Here is a 24,457-nt window from a genome sequence, read left to right on the forward strand (position 1 = left end):
CATTAAATTCTCTTCACATTACTTCCCATCTCTCAAAGTCAATATTGTGTCAAAAAAAAATTATTAGTTTTCCAAATTTATAACAAACAAATAAAAAGAAAACATCAAAAAGAAAACAAGCAAACGTTTATCCTACCTGTAATAATTCCACTTTTGTTCACATTGTTAGGTGTCAAGTCCCCCTCACTGAGTTTCCATATAAATCATTGTAGCAGTTTTCCAAAACTATTTTCACATAAAATTTACTTAGTCAATTAACATCTTTTTTTCTTTCCATTTTTTTTTAAACCATAATATTCTACAACATCGCTTATTTTAATCCTAGGCCAATCTGATGCTCGCAAGTAATTCTATTTAAATTATCTTAGCATATTTAGCTAAATAGTCTTTGAATTTCCTCCATTCCTCCTGGTACTCCTCCTCCTTCTGGTCGCGGACTCTTCCGGTCAGATCAGCTAGCTCCCAAAAGTCCATCATCTTCATCTGCCATTCCTCCACTGTTGGCACTTCTTGTAATTTCAAATTTTTGGCCTTAAATAAATTTATTTATTCGGTTTTTCATATTAAAATTTTACAGTTGTATATACAACATAGAAACAAGATTCCAGATAATCTCCTGGACTTCCCTCCTCCCTTTTGTGGGTCCTATTGATTTTCGTTTTGCTTATTTTTTATTTTTATAGTAATTTTTATTGAGTTTTCCATATTTATCATATTCACATTCTGTTACATAATTCTGTAACTTAAATCATTGCTCAAACTGAGCATCGACCTCCTTCCCTCCCTCTTTCTGACTTCCAAACATCTTTGCTAAATTCTTAGCATTTCTATAGCCACTTTTTTACCTTCTATCTTCTTTTTATATTTCACCTCTTTATATGTTAATCGGTTCCTTATTTTCATATTACAAAACATTTCAACTCAAGCCTACAAACGTTTTCGGATGTTTACAATGTTCTTCCACATAAAATACAAATTTGCTCCAGTCCGAGAGGAAATTAATAAAAGAGAAAGATGTAAATTTGTTTATGTACGCCACAACGACTGCAAGGATACATCTGGCTCAGAAATGGAAATTCCAACATTGGAAGAATGGCAGGTCAAGATGGTGGAATACATAGAGTTGGCAAAGTTGATGGGGAAGATCTGGAATCAATGCGGCAAACTGTTTGTGGGTCCTATTGTTAATCATTTTCTCCTGCATCTTTTATAATAATCCAAATCTTTTACCTCTCCGTTGTATCCAAAATTCACCATTAAACTACAAGTGTTATTCAAATCCTACTAACAATTTTAACTGTTTGTAATGGTTTTTGAGATAAGTTATCAATTCCCCCCATTCCTTATTAAAATTTTGGTCTTCCTGATTTCTGATTCTTCCGGACATTTTAGCCATTTCAGCATAATCCATCAACTTGATCTGCCATTCTTCTTTGATCGGGACTTTAGCTTCTTTCCATCTCTGGGCCAATAACATCCGTGCAGCTGTAGTCTAATAATAATAATAATAATAATAATAATAATAAATTTATTTATACACCGCCATCCCCGGCCAGAGCTGGGCTCAGGGCGGCTAACACCAAAAAAATCACAGTAAAAACATAATGGAGGGGGGGAACCAATTTAAAATACAGGTTAAAATGCAATTTTATAATTTTTATTTATATGCGATTACTAGAAGCATTACCAAGGCCACAGACAGTTAAAGGCCAAGGGCCTGTTTACAGAGGAAAGATTTTGCCTGGTGACTAAAGAGATATAATGATGGTGTCAGGTGAGCCTCCCTGGGGAGAGCATTCCACGAAAGGGGAGCCACCACTAAAAAGACCCTTGCTTTTTTTCTTTTAAAATAATATTTATTATTTTTAAACCTTACAAAAAAGAAAGAAGAAAAAAGAAGAAAAAAACATACAGTACAATATATAAACAATACACAACACAACATTAACACATTAAACAAAGCAAAAGCAAAAACAGTTCAAAAAACACACATCATCCCATCTCAATATCCTCTCTTTCATTCCCTTGTTTCATCGACCTCCTCTCACCTCCCTTTTTGTATTCCATTTCTATTAATTGTTTCAGCAAATCCTTTCCATCTTTCTCTATTTTCTGTCATATGATTATCTTAACATATTTTAACCTTATTTTCCATTAAAATTATAATACTTATTTATGTTTAATTCCTTAAAGCATTTCTACTAAAGCCATATAATTTCCTTCCAACATTTTTCTAACATTCATTAATTTTACATTATTTCCATATATAGATTTTAAACTTTTTCCAATATTCTTCCACCGTCTCTTCTCCCTGGTCTCGGATTCTGCCAGTCATTTCCGTCAATTCCATATAGTCCATCAACCTGGTGATCTTCTGGTGATCTTAACTCTTTTCCAAGTCCCTTCTGCGAGTCTTCTTCATGTTTATACATGCACTTTACTTTGTCTTCTCCTGATCTTGTTCTTATTTTCCTTCCTCTGATGCTGAAAAGTAAATCTCGAGGAAATTCCCAACTAGCAATGTTTTTATTCCTTCTCAACAAATCAGCCAGATCTCCATAGTTAAAACTAAAATTCACAAGGTATTTCCAGTTGTATTTCAAAGTTCCTCCAAGTATAGCAGTCCCCACAACTCCAGTCTCCTCCTGACCCAAGTCCAAGTCCCAAAAGTCAATGAATCCCTGCATGAAGGGATCTATCCAACTTTCCTTCTCCAGTCCAAGCGGGGCTCCAATCCTCAACGTCTGGCTTTCTCTAGATTCCGTCATAAAAGGCATCCACTTATAGTCATCAAATTGCATCTGTGAGGCTGGGGCTCTAACAACTTTCTCCCCCGCCTTCTCCTCAATTTGCCACGTCAAGGTAGATCCCTGTATCGATTCCTGAATAGCTTCTGTATTAATATTCACTTTTTGTCCAAAATTAGTCACTTTTTGTTCCAAGTTATCAATTTTTATAATTGTCACATCTGTCTTCCTCTGGAGCTGTTCCAGGGAGTCATTAATCTTACATAATGCAACCACTAAGGCTTCTTCTGTCAACATTCTTAACAGTCCAAGGTCAATCCCAGATTCTCACGGTCTTGTCTTACAGCTGGAAATTCCCCACTCAACTCATGTAACAATTTCAAAAGCTTCCTCTAGGGGGAAACAATTTCTATTTGTATCAATCCTTTTAAGCACAATTCAAACAATAAAGTTAGTTTCAATTTTCAATTACATTTACTCCTTTTTAAACGCAGAAGGAGACAATGGAAACAATGTATTTCTCTTCTTTAACTTACTGTCAATAAATGATCTATTCACAGTCAATGAACATATCCCAAACTTCAGTCCTACTAGCAGCCCGTTTCCAGGTTCAGAGCGGTGGTAATTTGACTTTCTTCACTCTCTCCTGCAGGCTTGCGCGGTCTAAAAATTCCCCCCTCTCCTCCTGCTTCCAAGGGGGGTTTGATGATTTTAGCCGATGGAAGTTTAATCCTTTATGGAAAGCTTTCCAAGACTTTAGCTTGCAGCTTTTTTGCTCCAGTCTATTTACAAAAGGGGAAGGCGGACTTCCTGTTTGAAACCTCCCCGTTTCGGTACCAAATTAAGACGTTTAAAAATCCAATTTTCCGTTCTACTCACAGGTAGTTGTTTTAAAATCGAATTGTCCACAGGAAAAAGTCAGCGCTCTCCGGCAACAGCAATGCGGCTTCACTCCGTGAAAGAAGCAGTCAATTCGAAGCACCGCGCCACTCACCCCACGTCGCTCCGGATCCCCGAAACCGGGTTTCCCCGCGAGTAGGGGAGGCGCAAAAGGTGCCAGCCGAATCCCACGTTCACAGGCTTCTCCCACCTGTGGTTTTTTGTGGGTCCCCGCCTTCGCCGTGGCGGTCGGACCCTAATTTCCACGAAGCGAATTCCTCCCGGTCAGAGGAATTCAGCCATTACCGGAGGCGCTAACCCGGAAGTTTCACTAAAAAGACCCTTGCATTTAAATGGAAGTCATTTGGAGACCTCATTCGCAAGCGAATAGGAAAATAGGATAACAACAACACTGGGGAAGGATTGGGAAGAACATATAAAGAGAACGACTTGTGGACGGTCCAGTACATGTCTCTACCACTATTAATTAATAATAATAATAATAATAAATTTCATTTATACCCGGCCCTCCCCAGCCAAGACGGGGCTCAGGCCAGCTAACACCAGGTATAAAACAGTTGATTAAAATACAACTTAAAAACAAGATTAAAATGCAACATTAAAATGCAGCCTCATTTCAGTAGAAACTCAAATCAAAAACTTTTAGGGGGATGAAAACGTCAAGTCTTCACCAAGGCCAACTATCCAGACTGGTCCTACGTGGGCCAGGAAAAAGCCAGGGAAGTCCCCAAATAGGAGTTCCATCACAGAAAGAGAAAGGAAAGAAGAAAGAGGGGAAGGGGATCAAGTTGATTCCAAGCCAAAGACCAAGCGGAACAACTCTGTCTTACAGGCCCTGCGGAAAGAAATCAGATCCTGCAGGGCCCTGGTCTCATGAGACAGAGCGTTCCACCAAGTCGGGGCCAGTGCTGAAAAGGCCCTGGCTCTGGCTGAGGCTAATCTGACTTCCTTCTTCCTTCCTATTGCATTTGTATTGCATCCATAGCCCTCCAACACCCCCCCCCCTTTTGACTTGTGTCTCCCCACCTCACCCTCCTAGGTTTTCCTCTGCACGGTGAGGAGCCTTTTGCACTCCTTCTTTTCACCATGGTGACCAAGTTCTGCAGCGGACATGCTCCCCACTTCCCCATGAAGAAAGTCTTGCTTTTGCTCTGGAAGGTCCTCGTGGTGAGTGAGGTTCTGAGCTTGCCTTTCGACAGGAGCAACTCTGGCTCAAGCGACGCGTGTTTGTGGCGTGTGGCAAATCACGCCTGCCGTAGGTCTCAAAGAAAAAGCGCTCCGTTACGTGCCACCCCGGTCTCCGAGCGGCAAGAGATGTCGGGGGTTCCAGGCGCTTACTCAGAGCTCAGTTTCCTTATGTGATAAGAAAAAAAACTGCTCTCTTTCCCTTCTGGGGTACCCAAGAGCACATATAGAGTCCTTAATGGGTTCCTGCCAACCTAGCAGTTCGAAAGCACGTCAAAGTGCAAGTAGATAAATAGGTACCTCTACGGTGGGAAGGTAAACAGCGTTTCTGTGCGCTGCTCTGTTTTGCCAGAAGCAGCTTAGTCATGCTGGCCAATGGTCAGGGATCCCTTTCCCTTTACCTATTGGTAGGAGAAAATAACAGAGGCCAACTAGATTATAAAGGTAAAGGGACCCCTGACCATTAGGTCCAGTCGTGACCGACTCTGGGGTTGCGGCGCTCAGATCGCTTTATTGGCCGAGGGAGCCGGCATACAGCTTCTGGGTCATGTGGCCAGCATGACTAAGCCGCTTCTGGCGAACCAGAGCAGCGCACGGAAACGCCGTTTACCTTCCCACCGGAGCGATACCTATTTATCTACTTGCACTTAGAATCATAGAATCATAGAATTGGAATAGACCACAAGGGCCATCGAGTCCGACCCCCTGCCAAGCAGGAAACACCATCAGAGCACTCCTGCCATATGGTTGTCAAGCCTCTGCTTAAAGACCTCCAAAGAAGGAGACTCCACCACACTCCTTGGCAGCAAATTCCACTGTCAAACAGCTCTTACTGTCAGGAAGTTCTTCCTAAGGTTTAGGTGGAATCTTCTTTCTTGTAGTTTGGATCCATTGCTCCGTGTCCGCTTCTCTGGAGCAGCAGAAAACAACCTTTCTCCCTCCTCTATATGACATCCTTTTATATATTTGAACATGGCTATCATATCACCCCTTAACCTCCTCTTCTCCAGGCTAAACATGCCCAGCTCCCTTAGCCGTTCCTCATAAGGCATCGTTTCCAGGCCTTTGACCATTTTGGTTGCCCTCCTCTGGCACCTTTGACGTGCTTTCGAACTGCTAGCTTGGCAGGAGCAATTATCCAGCAACGGGAGCTCACCCCGTCGTGGGGATTTGAACCGCTGACCTTCTGATCGGCAAGTCCTAGGCTCTGTGGTTTAACTCACAGCGCCACCTGCATCCAACTGGATTATATTGAGAAGCAAAGCAGCTAGTATCTCTCCCATCTGGCTTGCCCCAGCCACTCTGGGTGGCTTCCAACATATATTAAACATATAAAAACATAATAAAGCATTGCACATTAAAAAGCTTGCATGATTTTTGCAGGCTTAATTTTGTGGCTGGGGGGAGGCGGCTACAGAATGGTGTGCAATGGAGCTGTGTTTAGAACTTTGTACTTTCCCCAGATGGAGCAAAAAAATATCTCTCACATCATCAGCAACAGCTGGACATGACAAGAGCGCAGGAATTGCTTTGCAGAAGCACATCAGTTCAGTCCTGCCGGATTTCTTGTTAAATATGTATTTGTTCGTTTATTTCTTTGTTAAATTTGCCATGTCTTTCCAACAAACGGTGCTTGAGGACAAGCACAGAGGGCTTCTGGCTGAGTGGGGCCACTGTGGGAACAAGATGCTGGGTGGAACGGGTCTGCTCTGGCCTGATCCAGACCCTTCTGATGTTCTGATGACCCCACCGCCTCCAGCTTCTCAGCTCAGGCTGCGTTGTTGAGGACCCACCTGGGACCATAGCTGTCAACCGTCCCTTATTTGGCGGGAAACTCCCTTATCCCAGCGCCGTGTCCCGCTGTTGTCCTGGATTGATGATGTCCCTTAAATTTCCTGGGTTTCAAAGGAAGCAGCTCCTCTCCCTCCCTCCCTGCCGGCCAGGGAGGAGGGAGGCTCCAACTGTGTTGCTTGGCTGCGTTGCTCACCCAATAAGGAACCTAAGAACAACTGGGGGGGTGGAGCTTGCATGCCTTGTGCTGATCAAATCGGCCGCGTTGCCTGGGGGCTCGCCTTTGCTCAGCGCTTCCCAGCGGAGAGGTGACGGTGGTTTTCCTTGCTGCATCCCCTTTGCCGGGTTGCTGCGCTGTGGGAACCACCGCTTGAGGCTTCGTCTGGCTGCTGGTTGACTAAAATCCCTTATTTTGGCTGCTGATCCCTTCTTTCCGAGGCTGCTGGTCCCTTATTTTCAAATCTGTAAGTTGACAGCTATGCCTGGGACCAACTTTTTCTCTCTCTCTTTCTTTCTCTTGCCTCTGCAGTTCACCCTGGGAGGCTTTGACGCTCTGCAGGCCATGAAGGTGAAGAAGCGCCAGGAACTGGGCTTGCCCCCCCTGCCAGAGGACAGCATCCAAATCATGCGCAGCATGAGGGCAGCCTCTCCCCCTGCCTACGCCATCGAGCTGGTGGAGCAGCAGCAGCAGAAGCGGGGGCACCGGAGCAGGAGGGTAGGAGATTGGGGGGGGGGGCTCACCTCTCTAAGGCCAACCAGGACTGGGCAAAACCCAGGCGATACCCGTATTTTTCGCTCCATAAGACGCACCTAGTTTTTAGAGGAGGAAAACAAGAAAAAGAATATTCTGAACGAAACAGTGGGTGTGTGATTTTTGTGGTTCATGCTGTGGCCACAGACATGCGATCTGATGGTGAATTTGGGGTGACCCAATGCAAAAATCCTGAGGATCCATGTGGATCCGTGCTTTCTAACCACGTTTTTGCGCCATTGCGGCCCCACACAACAGTGGTTGCGTGATTTTTTGGGTGCAGGCTGTAGCCATGGACATGCTATGTGATATGATGGTGAATTTGGGGTGACCCAATGTAAAAATCCTGAGGATCCATGGGCTTTTACCTCCCCCCTCCCAGGCAGCCTCCACTAGCGTCCCTTATCTCTCTTCCGATCCCACCGATCAGCTGTTTCCTTTCAACACTCCCTTCCCTCTTGTTTGCCTTAGTGTCTTTTCCTTAGCTGGAGCAGTTTTTTGCTCCTCCTTTTCTTCTAATTTCTCTCCTTATTGCTTTAGTCTTCCTGTTTCCCCCCTTTGCAAGTTTGCTGTCTTTACCTCCCCACTCCCAGGCAGCTTCCTTTATCGCTAGCGTCCCTTATCTCCCTCCCGATTGCTTGCCGATCAGCAGCTTTGTTTCAACACCCACTTCCCTCTTTCAAAAAAAAAAAAAGAATGATCTGCTTTTTGCCCCTAGGCAATTTTGCTCCGGGGACCACGCATTCGCTCCATAAGAGGCACAGACATTTCCCCCTACTTTTTAGGAAGAAAAAAGTGTGTCTTATGGAGCGAAAAATACGGTATATCACCAGCTAAACATTGCAAAATATATGTTTAGACACCACCTTATACCGTAAACCAACTGACCGACAAACATATCTACATGCCTCTAGCTACCATCCCAAACATACCAAACAGTCCATTGTATATAGCCAGGCACTACGTTACAGCCGCATCTGTTCCAATTCTACAGACAGAGACTCTCACCTAAGAGATCTACAGCAAACCTTTTCAGAACTAAAATACCCAGCAGATGAAGTTAGACAACAGATCAACAGAGCCAGACTTATACCCAGAGAGAACTTGCTGCAAGACAGACCCAAAAAAGAAAATAACAGAACACCTCTAGTCATCACATACAGCTCCCAAGTTAAAACAGTTCAACGCATCATCAGAGATCTACAACCTCTCCTGGACAATGACAGTTCTCTTTCTCAAGCTCTGGGAGGAAGACCTTTCATTGCCTACAGACAGCCACCCAATCTTAAACAACTCCTAACCCACAATAATACTACAACCAGACTTAACACGGACACTGGCACCAGAGCCTGCAATAAACCCAGATGCCAACTTTGCTGCCACATACACCCGGACAACACCATTACTGGCCCCAACAACATCACACATACCATCTCGGGACTATTCAATTGCTCATCATCTAACATTGTGTATGGCATCAAATGCCAACAGTGTCCTTCAGCTCTCTATATTGGACAAACAGGCCAAACCTTACGCCAAAGAATAAATGGACATAAATCTGACATCAAGAATCACAAAACAGAGAAACCAGTAGGAGAACACTTCAACCTCCCAGGACATTCTATACAAGATCTCAAAGTAGCTGTTTTACTACAAAGGAATTTCAGAAATAGACTGGAAAGAGAAGCTGCTGAATTGCAACTCATTACCAAACTTAAAACCATGGAGAGACCTGGTTTGAACAAAGACATTGGATTCTTATCCCATTATACATGACTAAGCCATTTCTCACCTTCTCACCCCTTGCCTTTTCCTGTAAGACCTATTACAGTCGTTAAGAGTCGTCAGCAGGCTCATCTCAGCTATCTGCCAATCTCCCATTCCCACCACCCTTCTGAGTAATACCCCTCCCCACCTTCTCACTATATAGAAGGATCTGGCAACTTCTGTTTCAGTGTATCTGAAGAAGTGTGCTTGCACACGAAAGCTCATACCAAGAACTAACTTAGTTGGTCTTAAAGGTGCTACTGGAAGAATTTTTTTTTATTGCAAAATATAGTCGTACCTCCGCTTACGTATCCCTCTGGATACGTAATCTTTGGGATATGAATGCAGCAAACCCGGAAGTATTTTTCCAGTTTACGCCACGTGCGCATGCGCAGAAGCGCTAAACACGGTCCTCTGGTTGCAAATTCCTGGGGATGCGGCCAGACCTCCAGAACGGATCCCGTTCGCGTACTGATATATCACAAAGTCTGGAATCAGGATGGAGCTATGTAGAAGCATTAGCTGGCTTCACGGTTTCCCCCACTTTTTAAAAAAACAACATCTCTATTGAAAGTTCAAAAAGTCCGTGATTATACGTGCACTAAACATGGTGAGAAACATAAAAGAGAGAAAAACCTGTGTAGAAGGGAAAATAAAGGGGGGGGGGAGACCCAAATCTGTATACTTTACAGTGTGTTATTCCACTTCACCAGATCTGAACCTAATACAGTATTTGTAAGAATGGATTCCAAATATCGTGGAATTTGTCCCTGGCAAGTCTGTGTTTAGATGCAAGTTGTTCATACGTTGCAAGTTTGTTTAAGTCTTCAATCCAATCTTAGAAGGGAGCCACATTTTTATTTTTCCAGTTCATCAGTATCAGTCTTTTTGCTGTGGTCAGGGCGCAGAAAGTCCACTCATATCGTCCTTTTGTAAGGTTCCATGTTCTGGGTATATAACTCAAGAGGATATTTTGCTCTGTAAAGGTTGTTCCATGCAGTTCTGTTGATGGTTTCAGTTACCTTCTGCCAAAAATCTTTCAATATAGGACAATGAAAAAGCATGTTTTAGAGAAGCATTATCTCTATTGCATCTTCAACAGTTAGATACCTTGTTGTTGTTGTTTAGTCGTTTAGTCATGTCCGCCTAATCGTGACCCCCTGGACCAGAGCACGCCAGGCACTCCTGTCTTCCACTGCCTCCCGCAGTTTGGTCAAACTCATGTTCGTAGCTTCGAGAACACTGTCCCACCATCTCGTCCTCTGTTGTCCCCTTCTCTTTGTGCCCTCCATCTTTCCCCACATCAGGGTCTTTTCCAGGGAGTCTTCTCTTCTCATGAGGTGGCCAAAGTACTGGAGCCTCAGCTTCAGGATCTGTCCTTCCAGTGAGCACTCAGGGCTGATTTCCTTCCGAATGGTTTGATCTTCTTGCAGTCCATGGGACTCTCAAGAGTCTCCTCCAGCACCAGAATTCAAAAGCATCAATTCTTCGGCAATCAGCCTTCTTTATGGTCCAGCTCTCACTTCCATACATCACTACTGGGAAAACCATAGCTTTAACTATACTGGCCTTTGTTGTAAGGTGATGTCTCTGCTTTTTAAGATGCTGTCTAGGTTTGTCATTGCTTTCCTCCCAAGAAGCAGGCGTCTTTTAATTTCGTGGCTGCTGTCACCATCTGCAGTGATCATGGAGCCCAAGAAAGTAAAATCTCTCACTGCCTCCATTTCTTCCCCTTCTATTTGCCAGGAGGTGATCGGCCCAGTGGCCATGATCTTCGTTTTTTTGATGTTGAGCTTCAAACCATATGGTCTGAAGGTCTAACATTAATATACCCAAATTCATCCACCTCTTCCACACGACCATTTCTTTCCTGGTTTTTGATTTTTGCATAGCACACAAAATACACAAATCATGATTCGTGATATATTGCCAGGTCAGAAACTATGAAACTGATACCATGATATGGACTTCATTTTGAAGCCAACTCAAGCATAGGAGACACATTGCCTCCCTTTTAAAAAATGTGTTTGCATCCACTCCCTCCCGTCATTTGAATTAAATGCATGATTAAAAGCGATTACCTTTCAGCAAAACTCAAAACCTCAGCGAATGTGGGTGTTTTGTAGCTGTTTCAAGAAGGGTTGAGATTTCTGCAGTGCAAACCTATTGCGTGCCAACTCAGAAGTTATGGTTTGAACAATTAGCCTTCTAGAAATAACCTGGAATGAATAAACGAGAAAGAAGTCCCTTTGAGCTCTGTGTGGCCTTCTCCCAGGTAAGTGGTAGGAAATTGCAGCCTTTGTCAAGGAAAGGCTACAAATGTATAGCCACTTTCCTGGAAGTAAAACCCATTTAACTCAGTGGGACTTCCGAATAAACACGCGTAAGACACGGCTGCAAAGTTGTGTTCATTGGTAGAAAGGAAGGCCGTTTTTAATGGTCTTTTGTTAAAGTGATATTTTTAGAGTAGGCTTATGAAAAAGCCCAAATGACTCTCCTCACCCCTGCTTAAAATGTTGATTTTTCCTATAGCGAGTTAAGTGTCCAAAAAAAGGTAAAGTTCTAACCTACATCTCTTTTCCCCCAAAAAATTTTGTTATTCACTTTACAACACAACTAAACAACACAAACAGAAAAACAAACAATACAAACAAATTCTTGTTGTATCCTTATTTTCTCTAAGCATTGTTAGGTGGGCTTCCCCAAGTCCCCCCTATCCGATTTTCATTTTACCTCATCTTTAGCAGTTTACATATATCATAATTTCTAACCATTTTTTTTATCACGCTTACTTTTACCATAAAAATCTTCACATTTTATCACTTACAAATAATACTGTTTTAAAATACACTATCTTCTACTTCTAACCCTACAGCCTATATCCACTTCCAAAGCTGTTCTGCTTAAATATTAACATATTTTTTCAAATATTCCTTAAACTTCTTCCAATCTTCTTTCACCGTCTCTTCTCTCTGGTCTCGGAGTCTCCCAGTCAGTTCCATATAGTCCATCATCTTCATCTGCCATTCTTCGATAGTTGGTAAATCTTGTTTCTTCCAATTCTTTGCTAATAATATTCTCATAGCTGTTGTAGCATACAGAAAAAAGTAACATCCTTTTTGGGGATTTCACCCCCCACTATACCAAGTAAAAAGGCTTCTGGTTTCTTAATAAATGTGGTTTTCAACACTATTTTCAGTTCATTATAAATCCTTTCCCAGAAGTCTTTTACCTTGGGGCACGTCCACCACATGTGGTGAAAGGTTCCTTCTTTTTCTTTACATTTCCAGCATTTATTATCATGAGTATGATACATTTTTGCTAACCTTCTACATCTCAAGGGCTGGATTAGAGCTACTAAAACAACCCAAAAACATTTTTTTTTGGGGGGGGGGAGTTGCTGTTTCCTCTCAACCAAATACAATCCTAATTAAGATTAGACTGGGGGGTTTTTTGAGGGGGGGGGGGCAATGTGAATCTAGCTGTGGGGCAGCCAGGGAGAATACATATCTAGGAGTCCGCTATCAGTTTTGCAGCCAGGGACGTGCGATAGGACCACCAACGTCTGCCGCCACGCCAAGCTTGCAGTATTGGATATTGACTTTGCATGCTCGTGGTGGCAGCTTGTGGGGCCCCTGCGTGATCGTAAGAACACCAGAAGGATCTGCTGGATCCCCAGGGGCAGGGAAGATGGGCAGCAGGACCCTGCGCTGAAATGCTTCCCTTTTGCCAAAACCCAGAGCGGGACGTTCCAGCAGAAGGGGTGGAGTGCCACATCTTGCGTTCCTGCCACCCGAGGCAGCTTCTTCTTCTTCATCATCATCATCATCATTTATTATTTATACCCCACCCATCTGGCTGGGCTTCCCCAGCCACTCTGGGCGGCTTCCAATAAAATAATAAAATACAGTAATACATCAAACATTAAAAGCTTCCCTAAACAGGGCTGCCTTCAGATGTCTGCTAAAAGTCTGGTAGTTCTCTTTGACATCTGGTGGGAGGGCGTTCCACAAGGCGGGTGCCACCACCGAGAAGGCCCTCTGCCTGGTTCCCTGTAACCTCACTTCTCACAATGAGGGAACCGCCGGAAGGCCCTCGGCGCTGGACCTCAGTGTCCGGGCAGAACGATGGGGGTGGAGACGCTCCTTCAGGTATACTGGACTGCGGCCATTTAGGGCGTTAAAGGTCAGCACCAACACTTTGAATTGTGCTCGGAAACGTACTGGGAGCCAGTGTAGGTCTTTCAAGACCGGTGTTATGTGGTCTCGGCGGCCGCTCCCAGTCCCCAGTCCAGCTGCCGCATTCTGGATTAGTTGTAGTTTCCGGATCACCTTCAAAGGTAGCCCCACGTAGAGCACATTGCAGTAGTCCAAGCGAGAGATAACCAGAGCATGCACCACTCTAGCGAGACAGTCCGCGAGCAGGAAGGGTCTCATCCTGCATACCAGATGGAGCTGGTAGATGATTGCCCTGGACACAGAGTTGACCTGCGCCTCTATGAACAGCTCTGAGTCCAAAATGACTCCCAGGCTGCACACCTGGTCCTTCAGGGGCACAGTTACCCCATTCAGGACCAGGGAGTCCTCCACACCTGCCTGCCCCCGTCCCCCCAAAACAGTACTTCTGTCTTGTCAGGATTCAACCTCAGTCTGTTAGCCGCCATCCATCCCGCCTCATGGGTGGACCGGCTCTGGAGGCAGCTGTGGATGGGCTACTCAACTCCTCTCTACCCAAACAGTCATTCTCCTCCTCCTTTCGCCTTGCAGCCTCTGATGAAACAGGACAGCCTTGACATCTACAACGAGAGGGACCCCTTCAAGAACGACGAGGTGCTGGTGGATGAGGAGGAGCCCGATGACATCGACAACGGCATCGAAGGGGAGCTGGACCTCTTGGAGCGGGACACGGTCATCCAGACCGTGTCGGCCCCACGCCCGCCCGTCGAGAGGGTCTCCTTCCCAAAGGGGCTTCCCTGGGCCCCCAAAGTCAGGTATTCCTACCCCTGGCTCCTTCCCTTCGGAGCGAGATCCTGGGGCCTGATCCGTGCAAGTGCTTGGTAGTGTAACGGCTGCAGCAACTCAGGCCGCAGCTTTGGAATCTCCCTGCAAGGAGAAAGCTAGCACAGCAAGGGAGAGCAGGCAGGACTAGTGAATGAATGAAGGAATGAACTTTATTACGGTCTCAGACCAGGATTAAAAAGCATGTAGATAAAATAGCAGTTTGGATTTTTCTTAACCAATAATTGTTAGTGCAAATGAGGACAAGGAAACAGGCATAGGATAAAACATCTGGATAAAATACAAGATTAAACACGGATAATGGATGGATAAAAAACGAATAATTAAAACAGATAAGAACTAAAAACAAACAAGGACACACAGTTAAAACAACTGTAAGAGCATAAGAACTAAAAGACTCACAGTTAAAACAACTGTAAGAGGCTGCAGAGTAGAAGCCTCTTAAATAGAGGACACTCACAACATTAGAAACTGCTGTGCAGATATGGTTAAAACAGACAATTAAAACAATGTGCAACACGAAATTTAGCAACAGTGTACAACAATAAACTGTCCCAGGGAGTTGACTCAGAATCACCTATGGAGCCGTGTTTGGGGCTTTTCATGCCGGACTATTTTGAGTTGGGCGATGGTCTGCGCCTACAGATCTGTACACAGAGTCTGGTGACCATCCAGGTCATCTTCTGATCTTTGCCTAACAGCAAAAGGTCAAATTTTTGCTTTTCTGGGAGGTCAGCGAGCCTCACCAGTAGGGGATCCAAGATCTTACTACGTGCCTCTTCATAAAAGGGACATCTAAAGAAAAAGTGTTCTGGGCTTCCTATCTCTCCCAATGGACAGGTGCAAAGTCTCTGAGCATACGGGACCCTTCTGAAGGCTCCATCCAGGACCGGCGAGGGAAGAGCCGAGCTTCTGGCGAGTGTAAAGGCCCTTCTTGCATCCCTAGATACGAGAAAGAAGAGATATGCTGCCGGTGCGGCTATATATCTCTCGATTTCTCCAATTCTATAGTCGGGGCACCTTGCACAAGGCAGGACTAGTGTATTTGTCCCTGCCGTGGTGGTGGTTTTCTGTTTGAGAAATTCCTAAATTCTGCTGTGTGGCTAAACCAGCCCTGGGAGAGGGGCGTCCTTCGAACTGTGTGCCCATTTCCAAATTGTTGCAGTCCACCCCCCAAAAGAAAAAGAACTGGATTTTTCAAAGAGAAGAAATAAAACAGTCAGGGAACATGGTTGAATCTGAAGTCCCCGGGGCTATTTGGAATGCGATGAGCACTTAATTTGCTTCTGTGCGAGAGCTGTGATGTACAGAGGCGTGCGTGCTTATTGCGCATGGCCTACAAACCCATATTCAGAATAAATCCTTTTCACCTCTGTGTGATACCATCTGAACACAGATCGGCTGGAGGCAGAATGTTTTCTCTCAAGCTGCCTAGATATTGGAGAGGGCACCCCCCCCCCGTCCTGCCCCCTAATGTGTGGTGTGCTTTTGTTATATATTCCACCTCTGCCCACACCCCGCCGCCGCCGCTGCAACATACTGCTTCTCTTCCAGACAGAAAGACATAGAACATTTCCTGGAGGCGAGCAGAAATAAGTTCATTGGATTCACGCTTGGGCGGTGAGTTATCATTATGCGTTTGGGGAGAGAAGGGTTGCACTTTGCGGCTGTTTTCGACTTCTTGAGATGAAGGTTTCTGCTCGACGTTGATCACCGATTGGGCTGCCGGCTGAATCGAGGAGAGACTCTTGTCTCCTAGGAGCTGGCTTGCATGTTGCAGAGTAACAGTGGGTTTGCAACCGTGCATGTCAGGGCTCTAATCATAGGGGTGGCGCGGCTTGATTATCAGAATACTGACCCTTTTGCCCCATGTGGTTTTCCCAACAAAAATCATTCCTTTCAGCAGAGCATCTAGCAGGGCCTGCAAGACAGAGCTGTTCCGCTTGGCCTTTGGTTTGGACTCAGCCTGACCCTTATGTTGCCCTCCCCTTATGGTCTTGATCCATCGGCTACTCCTAAAATGAGGCTGCATTTTAAATTGCATTTTAACCTGTATTTTAAATTGGTTCCCCCACCATTATGTTTTTACTGTGATTTTATTGGTGTTAGCCGCCCTGAGCCCGGCTCTGGCCAGGGAGGGCAGGGTATAAATACAAATTATTATTATTATTATTATTATTATTATTATTATTATTATTATATTGCTCCAACACGTTATACATAGGGCTTCAGCCTCGTGCATAACTAGGCGTCCAGGTTGCTCACTGGAGCAAAACGGTTTGAGCATACGGTGGTACCTCGGGTTACATATGCTTCGGGTTACAGATGCTTCAGGTTACAGACTCCGCTAACCCAGAAATAGTACCTCAGGTTAAGAACTTTGCTTCAGGATGAGAACACAAATTGTGCTCTGGCGGCGCGGCGGCAGCAGGAGGCCCCATTAGCTAAAGTGGTGCTTCAAGTTAAGAACAGTTTCAGGTTAAGAACAGGCCTCTGGAACAAATTAAGTACTTAACCCGAGGTACCACTGTACAATGATAATTCTGGTCTGACTGCACTGGCTGCCAGTTAGTTTCCGGGCCCAATTCATAGTGCTGGTTTTGACCTATAAAGCCTGAAACGGCTCAGGAGCGCAAAACTGCCTTTCCCCGTATGAACTCACCTGGCACCTGCAGTCATCATCATAGGCCCTTCTTTGTGTGCCTCCTTCTCGAGAGGTCCAGAGGGTGGCAACGCAAGAACAGGGCCTTCTCTGCAGTGGCTCCCTGATTGTGGGATGTTCTCTCCAGGGAGGCTCGCCTGGCGCCTTCGTTACATATCTTTAGGTGCCAGGCAAAAACTGTCAGGAGCTCATCCTACTCTCGAGTAGGACCCTGGCAGAGACACATGCCCGACCGGCATGTTCCCTCCCTCCTGGTCGATCGTTCAGGAGCTTCAAAAGCTTTCTTCTGCCCGAACATCACAGCGACCGATGCCAACAGACATCGGCACACTTAGGGATCCGCAGAGTCTTCGCAGCTTGCGTAACAGAACTCAGCAACTCAGCATTTTGGCTAATCTACTTTATTTACATGTAAACACACACAGAGCGCTTCAACATGGCTCCCTCTCTCTCTAGCATCAGACAGCAAAGAGAAAAAGGACAATAGTCCCACTTTACGGAACACGGTAACACAAACATCCTGTCTCCGTCACTTCCCACTCTGTGGAGTCAAAACATACACCGTCATGTGATAGACAACAGTCCCATGACTGCAATCACGGAGCAGGAATTCTAACAAAAACAGGCCTTTGGCTAATTCAACCATTTACGGAAGACGGTGCCTTTGGGGGTGAAGTCAAACCATTGGGAGCTACAAGCCCTGATGTGGCTGTAGAAATCGATACAGGAGAGACATGTTTTGTTGCAGCCGGGGCTGCTGAGGCATCTGGTTTTGCTGTTACAGATTACCATGGCATTTTTTCCTCTCTGCTCTCCTCCCGGAGCGCTTGCAGCGCCTTGCCTCCGTGGTTGAGGGGGGCTGGGGCCACGCAATGTCGTCATGTCGTGCGTGCAGACACTTCAGAAAAGGCCTGTTCTTGCGTTGCCGCCCTATGGACCTCAAGGAGGAGGCACACAAAGAAGGGCCTGTGGTGATGACTGCAGGGTCCGGGTTCAAAATTACAGTGGTACCTCCAGTTATGAACTTAATTCGTTCCGGAGGTCCGTTCGTAACCGGAAGCCGTTCTTATCCTGAGGCACACTTTCGTTAATGGCGCCTCCTACTCCGGAGTGCGACTTTTGCTCGCATCCCAGGGCAAAGTTTGCTACCGGAAGCAGCTACTTCCGGTTAGCGGACCTCGTAACCCGAAGCGTTCGCAAGAAGGACCGTTCGTATCCAGAGCTATTACTGTATATGGTATATGGTATATGGTATATTGTATCTGGTGTATTCATCTGAAGGCAGCCCTGTTTAGAGAAGTTTTTAATGTTTGATGCATTACTGTACAATGGTACCTCGGGTTACAGGCGCTTCAGGTTACAGACGCTTCAGGTTACAAACTCCGCTAACCCAGAAATAGTACCTCGGGTTAAGAACTTTGCTTCAGGATGAGAACAGAAATCGCGCAGCAGCAGCGGGAGGCCCCATTAGCTAAAGTGGTGCTTCAGGTTAGGAACAGTTTCAGGTTAAGAACGGACCTCCGGAACGAATTAAGTACTTAACCCGAGGTACCACTGTATTTTAATATTTTGTTGGAAGCCGCCCAGAGTGGCTGGGGAAGCCCAGCCAGATGGGTGGGGTATAGATAATAACAACAACAACAATTATTATTATTATTATTATTATTATTATTATTATTATCATACCATGAGAGCAAAGTCTATTCTGGAAGGTATTTTTTTGGAACCTTCCAGACATTACAAATAAGGGGAATTCATTTAAACGGGCTAATTAAAAAAAACCTACGATACAAAGGGGTATCTAAATTATAAAAATAGGTGGGCATCATTCCCTGACGAGGCCGCAAACGTCAGTAAGCAGATGCGCATACAGAGGGCTGAATAGGATAATGTTTTTGAAATTCATGATCTAACAGCCTCTGCTTGATGAGAGAGAAAATATGTAACTCATCCAGTAAGAGGAGAGAATCTATTGCAATCCCTGTTCATTTGAGTTTAAAGGCAATTGCAGAAAACCGTGTCAAATTAGGCGAATCTGTCAGTGAGTTAGTAGGCTTTCTGAGTCTGTGTATATTTGTATTTTAACAATGCAAATGGCTGACAGGTACAGAAACAAACGATGGCTTGCATGTTTGTTGTTGCATGGTCCACAGCTTAAAAAAAGAAAGTGATGCAAGGTGGAAAAATTGTTATTTGATAGAGAGATCAACTGCACTATGAATAATTAGATGATGGTTTGACACTAAGCCTCTCATTCCTGCCCCCTATCTCCCCCCCCTCCTTCTTTCAGGGACACAGATACCTTAGTGGGGTTACCACGCCCCATTCATGAAAGTGTGAAGACCCTAAAACAGGTAAATTCTTTTTTTATTAATTTTTTATTGATTTTCCATTGAACATACATACATACATACATACCTTATACAAATAAATCACATATTTATCTAAGCTCTGCCGAGCTTTGGACTTCCCTCTATTCCTTCGGTAAGTATCATATAAATTCTAACATCGCGCATTTTGTATGATTTACTTCATCTACCATACGCTGTTAGAGTTATTTTAACCCTACCAGTGTCTTTAAAGTTTTACAGTTGTCTCTTATATACATCAAGTATTTACTCTAACTTTCTTGAAACTTCTGTTCATCCTGGTCTCTTAATTTTCCTGATATTCTGGCCAGCTCTGCATAATTCATCATTTTAACCTGCCATTCCATAATAGTAGGTATTACATCCGTTTTCCAGTTCTGGGCCAACATAGTTCTTGCTGCCGTCGTGGCATATAGAAAGAGGCTTTTGTTTTATTTTAAATTTCCTTTCCTGTCAATCCCAGTAGAAAGACTTCGGGCTTTTTAAGAAAAGTATATTTAAAGATTTTTTTGAGTTCATTGTAAATTAATTCCCAGAAGCCCTTCACTTTACCACAGGTCCACCACATGTGGTAAAGGTCTCCCTCCACCTTAAAAGACCTTAAAACAGGTAAATTCTAACTTAGGCGCTTACATGATGGCGCCTCTCTTTCTGATGGTGGGTTTTGTGGGGTGGGGACTCTTGGGCTATCTGCAGCCCCCACCCCAGACCTCTGAGCGTCCTCCAGTGAGCATAGCTCTGGAAAAGGCATCAGGGCGCTCCAGCGACATAAACCAACTTGATTTATGCACACTAGCCTTCTCTCTTGACACAGCAAAAGAAAGAGGCGTCGTAGTTCTAAACTACTATTTATTTACAGAATATTTACAGACAACAGCATTATGGCATCTGTTCTCCCCAGCTCTGAGAACAAACAGAACAGCGCAAAAGCGAAAGTGCCGTATTTTTTGCTCCATAAGATGCACCTAGTTTTTAGAGGAGGAAAGCCCCATTTTCTTGAGGCTTAGCTCAAAGCTGTGCAGCTTCTTTTGCAAAGGGGGAAAGTCCCATTTTTTCGAGGATCAGCTCAAAGTTGTGCGGCTTCTTTAGGAAAGGAAAGGGAGCCGTTTCTACAGTTTCCAGACAGATAATCAAATCAGCCAGTCCCATGTCGCTGGGGAAACAAACAGCCTCCGTCTGCAGAACATTCAGCAATGGAGACCTGGGCAAGGGGCCGGAAAGGGAGCCAGCAATTGACCACACATTCGCTCCATAAGACGCACAGGCATTTCCCCTTACTTTTTAGGAGGAAAAAAGTGCGTCTTATGGAGCGAAAAATACGGTACAGCTTCACAGACTCTCACACCGGAAGAGAGATAAATAAGAGAGTCGTCCTTTCTCAGGCTCCATTCAGACAGGCGTGTGAAATATACCAAGCATAAAATCAGCACTGGGGGGCATGAAATCCTAACAGGGACTTGTCAGTTGTACACTAGTCCCTCAGTCATTGCTGCCACCGTGAATGAAGATATCTTGGGCCAGTTTACAGAGAGACTCTCAGCAAAGCCATTGGAGCCAAGGGATTATGCCTTCCTGTCCTTCCCATAGCTCCTGGTCTTTGAAGACTTTGCCTAGAAGTTCCTGCTAGCTGGTCTGAGATGCCTCTACAGTAGTTCTTCCTCTGACCACCTGCCATGCTGGTGCAATGAGAAAGGAACCAGAGGATGCCTCCACTCTGGGGGTGTCTGATAATCACGTTGGGGCTTCCCATTGGTTTGCCGCTCAAGTTGCCGTGATCTTTTGACCGAAGCCTCCCGTTTGCATCTTGTCCCTCAGCATAAATATGTCTCGATCTCCGAAGTGCAGATCAAGAATGAAGAGGAGCTGGAGAAGTGTCCCATGTCTTTGGTAAGCTTCCTTCTGAGTCCGTCTCTTGGGCTGCACCCCACTTTTTCAGAACAGCAGCATCAACCTGCTCCTAAATCTCGTTCTAATTGATGTGAAAAAGTACAAGAGGAAAGTTCCCAGATCTAGAAGGATGTATGGGACATTTATTGGACTCACAGCTGTCCATGGAGGCACAGGTCAATTCTGTGTCCAGGGCAGCTGTTTATCAGCTCCATCTGGTACGCAGGATGAGACCCTACCTGCCCACAGACTGTCTCGTCAGAGTGTTGCATGCTCTGGTTATCGCTCGCTTGGACTACTGCAATGCGCTCTATGTGGGGCGACCTTTGAACGGGTCCCAGAAACTACAACTAATCCAGCTAGACTGGTGACTGGGAGCGGCCACCGAGACCACATAACACTGGTCTTGAAAGACCTACATTGGCTCCCAGTACGTTTCCGAGCACAATTCAAAGTGTTGGTGCTGATCTTTAAAGCCCTAAACGGCCTCAGCCCAGTATACCTGAAGGAGCGTCTCCACCATCATCGTTCTACCCAGACACTGAGGTCCAGCGCCGAGGGCCTTCTGGCGGTTCCCTCCCTGTGAGAAGTGAGGTTACAGGGAACCAGGCAGAGGGCCTTCTCGGTGGTGGCACCCGCCTTGTGGAACGCCCTCCCACCAGATGTCAAAGAGAAAAACAGCTACCAGACTTTTAGAAGACATCTGAAGGCAGCCCTGTTTAGGGAAGCTTTGAATGTTTCATAGGCTATTGTATTTTAATATTTTGTTGGAAGCCGCCCAGAGTGGCTGGGGAAAGCCAGCCAGATGGGTGGGGTATTAATAATAATAATAATAACAATAATAATAATAATAATAATAATAATAATAATTTTAAAAGGGACACTCCCTCAGCAGAAATGCAAGTATGTGAAACTGTTCTAGAGAGACTGGTCTGCCTAGTCTGCTCCACTCTGACTGGCAGCATCTCTCTGTGCTCTCAAAGCGGAGGATGGTCACTCCTGGCCCATCTTCAACAGATTGTTTCATTGGATTGTTTAACTGCCTGCAACCTCTGCCCCTAAACTGTTCTTTCCTTGTACGTCCCAGCAGGGATTTAAGTCCTGGACTGTCAGACTGAAGGTCTGATGCTGTGGCAACTGAGCTGTCCAGGAACTTAGAGGTTCTCACTTTTGGGTTAGTGTAGAGCTGTCTTAGCAAGAGAGGGGATCTTTAGAGAGAGTCGGTGAATGGATTTCCCCCGTTGGATAACCCTGGGCTGTATCCAGCTAACACGTTCCATTAGTGCCAGGATTTCTGCTTGTGCAATGGGACTTCCTCCCGTCCTCCCCACTCTGTGTGCCATGCGCCTTCCCTAACTCTGCTCTGGTGGGTTCGGGGAACCCCTTAGAACAGATTTAGGGGGCTTGCACGGGGAGGGAGTGCTGTTGTGAAAGTGGAAATCCTTATGCTTATGGGACTCCTTTTCTTGGGGCTGGAAGTGTGGAGATCACAGTTCTTGGGTGATGTGCCCAGAATTTGAGTTTGCAAATTCCACATGGGGGGTAGGGATCTGCAGGAAAGTGCTAGAGCATCTTGAGAAAAGTAGGAGTACTGGGCTGCAAGTGGAGCTGCCCCCTTTCCCGCCCTGTACCTCCTTTTGTTTCCTGCTTGGTTTGGAAAATGGTGTGACTGATGCGCTTCACAGCCTTCCCTTCCCATCTCTCCCTCCTGTATCTGTCCTGCCGTGCTTCAGGGGGAAGAGGACGTGCAGGAGACCCCCTGCGAAATACTCTACCGGGTGATGCTGTACAACTTGCCACAGTACATGGTGGGTATCATCTGTCTGCGTTCTATGTGGGGCTACCTTTGAAGGTGACCCGGAAACTACAACTAATCCAGAACGTGGCAGCCAGACTGGTCACTGGGAGCGGCTGCCAAGACCATATAACACCGGTCTTGAAAGACCTACATTGGCTCCCAGTATGTTTCTGAGCACAATTCAAATTGTTGGTGCCTTAAAGCCCTAAACGGCCTCAGTCCAGTATATCTGAAGGAGCGTCTCCACCCCCATCATTCTGCCCAGACACTGAGGTCCCACTCCAACCAACCACCCAACTCCCAGCGAACTCTTCCCAGAGCTGGTTTTATAGTCCCTCTGACTCCACCCCCTGGATTCTGATTGGGTAACTTGTTTAACTAATTCACCTCCAGCACTCTCATACGTTAATGTCACAATGCCTGATTTGGGGTCTGGGGCGGGTGTTCCCCCCTGCTACAGATAGCTTTGCTGAAGATCCTGTTAGCTGCAGCGCCAACTTCCAAAGCCAAGACGGACTCCATCAACATCCTGGCCGACGTGTTACCTGAGGAGATGCCGTAAGTGCTTGACTGATAAATCACCTGGTGGGTGACATCTGTGTAATCTCTCAGCGAGCTTGACCTGGGCAATGGGCGAAGGTCCGTCAGGTTTCTGTGTGATGGATGTTGCACACTTGTTGCAGATCAACTTTGCACCTTCACTCCTAAAAATTGTGGTCTCCCACACCTTACTCTTGGGAGTCAGGCTTACCCATTCGAGACATGGTCTTTTTGGATGTATACGTGAGTGTCTTTTTCCTCACGTTCCTTCGTTGCGGTGCTGAATCCTCAGAAGGCTGTGGCAGGGTTTACCGTATTTTTTGCTTGATAAGACTCACTTTTTCCCTCCTAAAAAGTAAGGGGAAATGTGTGTGCGTCTTATGGCGCGAATGCAGGCTGCGCAGCTATCCCAGAAGCCAGAACAGCAAGAGGGATTGCTCCTTTCACTGCGCAGCGATCCCTCTTGCTGTTCTGGCTTCTGAGATTCAGAATATTTTTTTTCTTGTTTTCCTCCTCCAAAAACAAGATGCGTCTTGTGGTCTGGTGCGTCTTATAGAGTGAAAAATACGGTAATATATATGCCCCCTACAGAGCAGCAATAATACCAAATTCATTAGGATTTGCAGACAGCAATAGAAGCTGTAGCAGTGGTTGGCATGTTAGAATATGGCTGCAGTGGGCCTTCTGATTGCATTTAGGCTCTGCTAGAACTCTTAAAGGGACGCGGGTGGCGCTGTGGGTTAAACCACCGAGCCTAGGACTTGCCGATCAGAAGGTCGGCAGTTCGAATCCCCGCGACGGGGTGAGCTCCCGTTGCTCGGTCCCTTCTCCTGCCAACCTAGCAGTTCGAAAGCACGTCAAAGTGCAAGTAGATAAATAGATACCACTCCGGCGGGAAGGTAAACGACATTTTGTGCGCTGCTCTGGTTCGCCAGAAGTGACTTAGTCATGCTGGCCACATTACCTGGAAGCTGTACGCCGGCTCCCTCGGCCAGTAAAGCGAGATGAGTGCCGCAACCCCAGAGTCGGCCACGACTGGACC

The 24,457-nt window shown here is 45.6% G+C and overlaps 1 protein-coding gene across 1 annotated transcript in view; it reads left to right on the forward strand.

Annotated features, from left to right (window-relative positions):
• The window catches only part of STRIP2 (striatin interacting protein 2), an 80,428-nt gene that overhangs the window by 45,156 nt on the left and 10,815 nt on the right, over positions 1-24,457 (forward strand). The window contains exons 8-15 of the mRNA XM_081022772.1: positions 4,687-4,814; positions 7,153-7,338; positions 13,908-14,131; positions 15,714-15,779; positions 19,112-19,175; positions 21,006-21,077; positions 22,811-22,885; positions 23,336-23,433. Coding sequence (XP_080878898.1) covers positions 4,687-4,814; positions 7,153-7,338; positions 13,908-14,131; positions 15,714-15,779; positions 19,112-19,175; positions 21,006-21,077; positions 22,811-22,885; positions 23,336-23,433 — 913 coding nt within the window. The remainder of the gene's footprint in view (positions 1-4,686; positions 4,815-7,152; positions 7,339-13,907; positions 14,132-15,713; positions 15,780-19,111; positions 19,176-21,005; positions 21,078-22,810; positions 22,886-23,335; positions 23,434-24,457) is intronic.

The sequence above is a fragment of the Podarcis pityusensis genome (assembly GCF_964106645.2).
Source record: "Podarcis pityusensis genome assembly, chromosome: 10".
Lineage (NCBI taxonomy): Eukaryota > Metazoa > Chordata > Lepidosauria > Squamata > Lacertidae > Podarcis > Podarcis pityusensis.